General features: G+C 50.4%; 1 protein-coding gene across 1 annotated transcript; it reads left to right on the top strand.

The window, feature by feature from the left end:
* Positions 1-889: 889 nt before the first annotated feature.
* On the top strand, positions 890-9493 carry LOC134016676 (inactive dipeptidyl peptidase 10-like; the record flags this gene model as incomplete). Its single annotated transcript, XM_062456013.1, has 16 exons — positions 890-988; positions 1450-1524; positions 2042-2094; positions 2379-2460; positions 2874-2994; positions 3784-3938; positions 4347-4444; positions 4975-5098; positions 5353-5391; positions 5498-5605; positions 5728-5819; positions 6472-6519; positions 6654-6772; positions 7353-7400; positions 9135-9233; positions 9424-9493. Coding segments are annotated over 16 exons (1430 nt in total), but the record flags the coding sequence as incomplete, so codon positions are not given.
* Positions 9494-9681: the final 188 nt, after the last annotated feature.

The following is a 9681-nucleotide window of genomic DNA, read 5'->3' as shown; positions in this document are numbered from 1 at the left end:
GTGACCTATGCACTTTGTAAAGCTCTCTCTTGGAAGTCGCTTTGGATAAAAGCGTCTGCTAAATGAATAAATGTAAATGGCTCAGCAGTCCTATAACACAGTGACACATTATTGCTTCAAGTTCAAGTATTTTATTTGTCACAAACAACAAATGTAGTGAAATGTGAAAGGGTCTATGCTCCACACTGTGCAAAAATAAAATACAATTTAAATTAAATTTAAATACATAAATAAAAATGTTTTTAGATCAAGTGTCTCGCTTCCTGTCAGCTGGGAAGAATGGTTGAAAAAAGGGAGAGACAGAGTGAGAGAGAAAGGTAGAGAAGGAACAGTAGAGAGAGTGAGTGAGAGAGAGAGGGAAGTCAGGGGAGAGAGAGAGCACGCTAGTGGTCAGGTGGCTGAGCGGTTAGGGAACCGGGCTAGTAATCTCAAGGTTTCCAGTTCGATTCCCGTCCGTGCCAAATGACGTTGTGTCCTTGGGCAAGGCACTTCACCCTACTTGCCTCGGGGGAATGTCCCTGTACTTACTGTAAGTCGCTCTGGATAAGAGCGTCTGCTAAATGACTAAATGTAAATGTAATACTGTAACAGCCAGTCCCAGTGATAAATGGTGTAGTGAGCACGTAAGCTGTCTGTGTCAACTGTTGATCAGTATCTCCTGACCACAGGCAGTCACACTCCCCTTGTCAGCACAGACCAATCACATCACTGAGTGAACAGGGGCAACAGATGCACATAAATACATCAAATCGCATCAAAAGGCTGTTGTGATGAAAGGCTTCAGGTCTCTGCTGCGGCATGTCTCTCTGTCTCTGCCGGCCTTCCGTCGACGTCTCAAAATGTTCGTGTTCCATCTTAAACATCTACTACGTCTTCTTCTGTCTTTATCACAGATTCTGAAGTTCTGTACCGGAACGGAGATGGACATGTGATCAAGTTTAACTTTGTCGTAAACAAAACAGACATGTTCCTGACCAACAGCGTGTTTGTAAGTGAATCTACATGCTTGACGGAACCTGCTCTCTCATACTCATGAGATGGATTTGGGTTGAAACAGCAGAACTGTGAGGAGCTAAGCTCTCTTTATTTATTGTCACGTTAATGTCGAAGGCTTCTGATGGGTTATGTATTTGTTTGTTTTTTGCGTACGTATTTAAGCAGCTTTGGCATTCATTGGCAAGCTTGCTCCAGTAATTTAATGGAGTAGAAAAACAGGGGGTTAACCAGTTGTCAAATGTTTATTTGCAATAGACCACTTTCCTTGTGTATTATTGGCGAAGTTATAGATTGTCTGTGAAGTACTGTAAAGTAAACATCAGGGTTTTCCACCACACTGACTCCATTGACTCAAAGTAAAAGAGCATTTTCCGTCTCCTGTCCAGGTTTGTTGTCATTCGTATTCATATCTGTGTTTATCATTGAAATTCAGACCTGTTTCAATTGTTACAGGTGGATTTCAAAGTTGCTAGGTATTCTGTCTCCCCAGACATGAAATATGCACTCTTCGCCTATGATGTCAAACAGGTATGTTACTTAACACGCTACTGATGGTCGCTGCTTCCATAGGTTTGGGTTTCACTTACTAGATTCAATTGTCAATCATTCGATTTGATTCTCAATCTTTAGATTAGATTCTCAATCATTAGATTAGATTCTCAATCATGCTCAATCCGAAAACACGACAGCTAATGTCACAAGGCAGGTTTCTTAGGATTCAAACCTCACAAACAGCCCAGGACACATTCCGAGAGGGATTCTGAAATTGGAAAAGATCCACACCATCCCACAGCATAGGGGGTCATGATAATATTATTGATGAGTTGTCATATATAGTTCTTTTCAGGACAGGGTGGTAGAACACTTCAGATCCTTCAGGAGTAACGGTAGTGGCCGTTTAGCAGAGGACAGGGAAGGTGTTTTAGATGGTTCAGTCATGCATGAAACATCACATCGCAGTATTTGGTACTGATGACGTGTTTGCTGTGTCGGTTCAAGCAGAGAGTGCGGAGGGCTCATATTCTAATCTCCGTATTGATTTTAGGTTTACAGGCATTCGTACACTTCGTCATACATCGTTTACAACATCCACACAAGGTAAGAATCCAAGATGAGTTGTTGACCAGTCTCTCCTCTTTGTGTTAACATTAATACTGCAATGTTGGTGTGGATAAATGATTTTCTGCTGTATTATTCACCAAGGCTACAGACTCCTTTATTCAGCAACAGATGGTGTTTACTAATGTGTGTGTGTGTGTGTGTGTGGGGGGCGGGGTATGCGCGAATGTACGTGTGGTCTTCTGGCTATACGTGTGGTTGTGTGTGTGCCTATGTGTATATATGTGTCGGTGTGTGTGTATATCTGTGTGTATGTGTGTTAGGGAGGTGTGGGAATTGAACCCCCCTGAGGTTCAGAATGCAGTGCTCCAGCATGCAGCCTGGGGGACACAGGGACAGCAGCTCGTGAGTGCATTACACACACACCTATGCAAGCATGCACACACACAGACTTCCTTTAAAAGAAAACATATATTGAAAACAATTTTGATGCTCACCCAATAAAAAACGGCATTTCGTATGCAAAATCGTTTTGTTACGGCTCTTAAATGTAAGATTGAAATCCTCTGCACCCCCTCCAAAAATAAACTTCAAACTAACTTTGTTGTCTTGGTGGAGTTGCCCGTCTCTGACAGAAGAATGAGACAATGCAGTCTGCCTGAACTGAGGTCACTACTGCAGCATGATAGACTCCCTGACTTTCTCTATGAGCCTCTGCCTAAAGATAATATTCTCCCCTTATGGGGATGGACAATTACGTTTTTTGAATTGAATTGAAAACGGCTGTATGAGTGTTCACACCGCTGTCTTCATTTCAGATGTACATCTTTGAAAACAACATCTATTACCAATCAGATGTGAGAAGCAATTCTCTGAGGATCACGTCCTCCGGGAAGGAGGGAGTCATTTTTAATGGGATCGCTGACTGGCTATATGAAGGTTTGTATGGATGGTCGGCGACTTGCAGATTCAAGGCCAAGGACACTCCAAGAATATATAATATACGTAAAAGGGGAGAGAGCGAGAGCGAGCGAAAGAGAGAGAGAGAGGGAGAGGGAGGATGGGGAGAGAGGCAGCGGGGGGAGATAGGGAGGGAGAGGGAGAGTGGGAGAAGAACAGAAAGGGTGAGAAATAGGCAGTAGGGGAGAAAGAGGGATAGGGGAGAGTGGGAGATAAAGAGAGAGGGAGGGAGAGAAACAGGGAATGGAGGAGAAGAATGGGATTGGTGTTAATAAATAACCGACAGACACAAATGAGTAAATCACATTTCCACAGATGAATGGCTTGTGCTTTCAGAGAAAGATAGGCTGAAATTCCAAATGAGTGCTAAGTGCATTAGTCTGTCGAGAACACCAATTAAATCCAGGAAAAGTAATTCAGACATTTAGCTGAGATAATTAGATTCAAATGAAGGCCGGCCATTATCTTTCACAAGGCAACATGGCAGAAATGTCGAACCTGTAACCTCAAAGATCAATCCAGGTGCTTTCGGAAGCGATAAAATAAAACATTGCTCCCAACAGGCTGAAGCACTCACTTACTGTCACTGCCAGTGTCGCCATCTCTTTCGTACAAAAAGTGAAAGTCAAAAGATCAGGCTTTCAGTAAATACAAAATGAAACTTTTGGGATGTTTTTGGTGTATTTGAAATGTTCCCCGACACCTTTTAACTGCAGTGGTGCATGTGTGTCAGAAGGGGGGGAGGATAACAGCTGTTGTTGTGTTCAGAGGAGGTTCTGCGGTCGTATGTGGCCCACTGGTGGTCTCCCGACGGGGCAAGACTGGCCTACCTGACGATCAACGACAGCCTGGTGCCCAACATGTTGCTTCCTCAGTTCACTGGCAGCACATACCCCACAGGACTACACTACCCATACCCCAAGGTGAGCAGGAAACAGGAAATGAGGTTGTGTGTGATTCCATCTTGTGGCAGCTGTTGCGAAACCTTTATTTGAGCTCTTCGCTGAAACTTGCAGAACTTTGAGCCTTTATCTCTCTACTACCTGTAGGAAAATGTATAGTCTAGAACAGGGATGGACAACCCTGGTCCTCGAGAGCCGCTGTCCTGCATGTTTTTGATGTTTCCCTGCTCCAGCACACCTGATTCAAATGCAGGACAGCGGCTCTTGAGGACCAGGGTTGTCCATCCCTGGTCTAGCACCTCCGGCTTTGTAGTATGCTTTGCGCAGGGCTTTGCAACTCCCACGGCCAAACCTCACATTCTGTCTAGTCAAATGTAAAACAACCTTTTTGATGTTTTTTACGGTTGCTGTGATGTGTTTTGGGTGCAGGCGGGCCAGCTGAACCCCACCGTCCGTGTGTTTGTGGTCAACTTGTTTGGGCCCACACACACCCAGGAACTGGTGGCTCCCAGCGACCTCCACTTCAGGTGACACAGTCCCAGCCGAGTACAGTCTACTTACAGAACCATACAGTACAATGACATCTTAATCATCCATGTAGACCCCTTCCACAACTTTCTGTTTATGTACGCTGGACAAATGGTTTATAAACTTTTCTATGTCTATGTAATGTGTGTCTCTGGTGTATGCATGTCTCTGGTGTGGGTGTCTGGTGTGTGGGTGTCTGGTGTGTGTGTGTCTGGTGTGTGTGTGTGTCTGGTGTGTGTGTCTGGTGTGTCTGGTGTGTGTGTGTGTGTGTGTGTGTCTGGTGTGTGTGTGTGTGTCTGGTGTGTGTGTGTGTGTCTGGTGTGTGTGTGTGTGTGTCTGGTGTGTGTGTGTGTGTGTCTGGTGTGTGTGTGTGTGTCTGGTGTGTGTGTGTGTGTGTGTGTGTGTCTGGTGTGTGTGTGTGTGTGTCTGGTGTGTGTGTGTGTGTGTCTGGTGTGTGTGTGTGTGTCTGGTGTGTGTGTGTGTGTCTGGTGTGTGTGTGTGTGTCTGGTGTGTGTGTCGGCGGCTCCAGGGACCGCTACGTGACGATGGTGGAGTGGATCAGCACCACCCACCTCAGCGTGCGCTGGCTGAACCGCGCCCAGAACGCCTCGCTGCTCAGCGTGTGTGAAGCCACGGCGGGGATGTGCGTCCAGGTGTGTGTGTTCGCCCGGGCGGCAGGAGAGGCATCTCTCAGGACTTGGCCTCGTTAGGCTTGGACGCTAATGACACCACGTTGGTCGTCATCCATTAGCCGGGAGCAAGGACGCGTGGCTAGTGATGGGAGGCCAGGCTGGATATAGCATGATCTTGACATACCTAAAATATGGCTTTTTCTAAACACTAGAACGCTATTTCTGTGATCTACTTTGTTCATACTGATGTATCTGTTTTCTGTCTTTCTTTCCAGAGACACGAAGAGACGTCAGATCTCTGGCTCACAGGACAGGTATCGCTGTTTGGGGGGGGGGATCAAAGTCTTTTGCAGTTTTTTTCTTGCCAATAGAGGGCAACAATGAGCCTAGTGTCCCCTGAAAGCTGTGTTTTGATCCCAGGAGCAGAAGCCCATGTTCTCTCAGGACATGAGCCGGTTCTTCCTCACCACACCTGTGAGGCAGGGCGGACACGGCGAGTTCAACCACATCACCATGTTTACCAGGAAGGTGGGTGCTGCTTTCACAGTGACAGAATGGAAGATATTGAATGTTTGGTTTCTGAGTAGGGTTCTAAATATTGAATGTTCCACCTCCGATTGGGTTTCCTTCCGATTGGGTTTGTCCTTCAGTCCAGGAGCGGTCAGGGCGAGGTCCGTCACCTGACCTCTGGGAGTTGGGAGGTCACCCGGATCCTAGCCTATGACGAGGACAACCAGATCATGTGAGTGACATGGCATGCTTGTTTACATTTACATCAGGGCTGACAACTTTTCAAAAAACCTTAGAGCGAGATTTGGTGGGGCCAAAATGTTACCCCCCTCCCCCGAGACGAGCTTTCACGGGTGTTAGTGTGTCTATGTTGCTTAACTCCATGTGCCTGTACCTCGTCCATCACTGTTTACAACGTTAGCAGGGCTACTTGGTTGGCGATGCCTTCCCAGGGTGAGAAATACAAGGTGTGGCGTGAGAGCGTGGCAACTGGTTGAAATGCGTGTCTCACGGCCAATGCGTGAGAGTTGGCAGCCCCGTTACATAGATCATACAAAATATTTCTATCACATTTTATATTTATATTCAATCGGCACACTTTCATCCGAAGCCACATCCAAATAATGCCTGAAGTAAGTGAAGCTGATATTCAAAGATCAGAAGTGCACAGTTCTAACAGTGTTTCAGTGGCTCGAGCCAAGGAACAGTCTGTTTTTTTTAACCGCCTCCTCATCTACTTATCACATGTTAGCTGTGATGTTTTCTCCACCCCCCCCTTCAGATTATAACCAGATCTATATTCAGTTAGAAAATTATTAGCATTCATTAGCGTTGTTTTAACGAACCTCTTTATTTTTGTATTTGTTATTTATTTTGAACCATAGATATTTTCTCAGTACTGAGGACTCACCACAAAAGCGACATCTGTACAAGTGAGTCCTACACCACACAGTCTGAGCACAAACTCTTGTCATACACCTCCGGACAACACTGTACGTTAAACCGTTAAGCACTCAAGCAGACTCAGTGATGAAACATCCCATAATGTAACCGCTCGCCTTCCCAGTGTGTCTGCCGTCGGTGTGTTTCCACGGCAATGCCTGACCTGCCAGCTGAACCATGAGTGCAGCTTCTATGACGCCGAGCTCAGCCCCAGCACCCAGCACGTCCTGCTGCGCTGTCGAGGTGAGAGGCGGCTCCACCCACGCTCCTCTCTCATGTTCCTCCCCCACGCTCCTCTCTCATGTTCCTCCCCTCCTCCCCCCCGCTCCTCCCTCATGTTCCTCCCCCACGCTCCTCTCTCATGTTCCTCCCCTCCTCCCCCACGCTCCTCTCTCATGTTCCTCCCCTCCTCTCCCACGCTCCTCTCTCATGTTCCTCCCCTCCTCCCCCACGCTCCTCTCTCATGTTCCTCCCCTCCTCCCCCACGCTCCTCTCTGATGTTCCTCCCCTCCTCCCCCACGCTCCTCTCTCATGTTCCTCCCCTCCTCCCCCACGCTCCTCTCTCATGTTCCTCCCCTCCTCCCCCACGCTCCTCTCTCATGTTCCTCCCCTCCTCCCCCACGCTCCTCTCTCATGTTCCTCCCCTCCTCCCCCACGCTCCTCTCTCATGTTCCTCCCCTCCTCCCCCACGCTCCTCTCTCATGTTCCTCCCCTCCTCCCCCATGCTCCTCTCCCACATAACTGTATAATTCAGTTCATACATGGATACTGATGATTAAAATGAAGAAAAGTTGCTACATTTGTTGTGTTTTGTCTCTTACAGGCCCAGGTGTCCCCATGGTCCTGCTGCTGAGCTTCCAGAATCCCAACTGTGAGGGGGGGGGGGGGCCCAACTGTGAGGGGGGGGGGGCCCAACTGTGAGGGGGGGGGGGGCCCAACTGTGAGGGGGGGGGGCCCAACTGTGAGGGGGGGGGGGGGCCCAACTGTGAGGGGGGGGGCCCAACTGTGAGGGGGGGGGGGGGGGCCCAACTGTGAGGGGGGGGGGGCCCAACTGTGAGGGGGGGGGGGGGGGCCCCAACTGTGAGGGGGGGGGGGCCCAACTGTGAGGGGGGGGGGCCCAACTGTGAGGGGGGGGGGGCCCAACTGTGAGGGGGGGGGCCCAACTGTGAGGGGGGGGGGGGGGGCCCAACTGTGAGGGGGGGGCCCAACTGTGAGGGGGGGGGCCCAACTGTGAGGGGGGGGGGGCCCAACTGTGAGGGGGGGGGGGCCCCAACTGTGAGTGTATGAGGGGGGGGGGCCCAACTGTGAGGGGGGGGGGGGGGCCCAACTGTGAGTGTATGAGGGGGGGGGGGCCCAACTGTGAGTGTATGAGGGGGGGGGGCCCAACTGTGAGGGGGGGGGGCCCAACTGTGAGGGGGGGGGGGGGCAACTGTGAGGGGGGGGGGGGGCCCAACTGTGAGTGTATGAGGGGGGGGGGGCCCAACTGTGAGTGTATGAGGGGGGGGGGGGGGGCCCAACTGTGAGGGGGGGGGCCAACTGTGAGGGGGGGGGGGGCCCAACTGTGAGTGTATGAGGGGGGGGGGCCCAACTGTGAGTGTATGAGGGGGGGGGGGGCCCAACTGTGAGTGTATGAGGGGGGGGGGCCCAACTGTGAGTGTATGAGGGGGGGGGGCCCAACTGTGAGTGTATGAGGGGGGGGGGGGGGCCCAACTGTGAGTGTATGAGGGGGGGGGGCCCAACTGTGAGTGTATGAGGGGGGGGGGGCCCAACTGTGAGTGTATGAGGGGGGGGGGCCCAACTGTGAGTGTATGAGGGGGGGGGCCCAACTGTGAGTGTATGAGGGGGGGGGGGGGCCCAACTGTGAGTGTATGAGGGGGGGGGGGCCAACTGTGAGTGTATGAGGGGGGGGGGGGGCCCAACTGTGAGTGTATGAGGGGGGGGGGGCCCAACTGTGAGTGTATGAGGGGGGGGGGGCCCAACTGTGAGTGTATGAGGGGGGGGGGGGGGCCCAACTGTGAGTGTATGAGGGGGGGGGGGCCCAACTGTGAGTGTATGAGGGGGGGGGGGCCCAACTGTGAGTGTATGAGGGGGGGGGGGCCCAACTGTGAGTGTATGAGGGGGGGGGGGGCCCAACTGTGAGTGTATGAGGGGGGGGGGCCCAACTGTGAGTGTATGAGGGGGGGGGGGGGCCCAACTGTGAGTGTATGAGGGGGGGGGCCCAACTGTGAGTGTATGAGGGGGGGGGGGGGGCCCAACTGTGAGTGTATGAGGGGGGGGGGGCCCAACTGTGAGTGTATGAGGGGGGGGGCCCAACTGTGAGTGTATGAGGGGGGGGGGGCCCAACTGTGAGTGTATGAGGGGGGGGGGGGGGTATTGCAGTGCACTAACATGTCAATTTTTTCAAGCAAGTCTAAAACAAACGACAAAACAAGATGCCACTATGCAGATTAATTTGCCTTTCGCATTTTATTTATTTGATTTAACCTTTCGGTTTGTCTAGAAGCCACGTCTGTTCGTGTTCGTCTTTCACGCGAACAGTGTCTGTCACAGTCCATTTCTCCAACACGGTTTCTCCAGTTGACTGTGAGACGTGTGTCTTTAACAGCGTACTATATCCTGGAGAACAACGCTCTCGTCCGAGCTGCCTTGGAGAAGAAAAAGACCTTTAAGACTGACACCAGGGCCATTCCACATGAACACTTTGGTAAGAGTCACTTCTGAAGTGGTCTTTGCCTCCGTATCACTCTTTGTGTTTTTTTTCTCTTTCTCCCTCTCTCTCTCTTTTTCTCACACACACACGCACACACACACCGTAGTGGTACAAAAATGCAATCCTTTTCTTCTAAAACTCATTTCCACCTCTGTAATTTTCTCTTTTCTCTTTCCTCTCACAGAACTTCCTTTGAAATTGACCTATCCTGTTGACTTCTCTGAATCTTTTTTCTACGGCCTTCTCTTGATTGTGTAAGCACATGTCCATGTACTCTACGTCAATACGTATGGAAAAAGTCGAATGTGCTGTCACATTTGGCGCTAGCTTTGCGTGCTGTAAACATGAGGTCAATGATCAACCACATCTCAGTCTGTGTGTCTGCTGCAGACTACAGACAAAAGTCTCTCATCATAGTTCCCCCCTCCCTAGTTCCTTTACA

The sequence above is a fragment of the Osmerus eperlanus genome, unplaced genomic scaffold, assembly GCF_963692335.1.
Source record: "Osmerus eperlanus unplaced genomic scaffold, fOsmEpe2.1 SCAFFOLD_749, whole genome shotgun sequence".
Classification (NCBI taxonomy): Eukaryota; Metazoa; Chordata; class Actinopteri; order Osmeriformes; family Osmeridae; genus Osmerus; species Osmerus eperlanus.
This window is presented reverse-complemented; position numbering and strand designations above follow the sequence as displayed.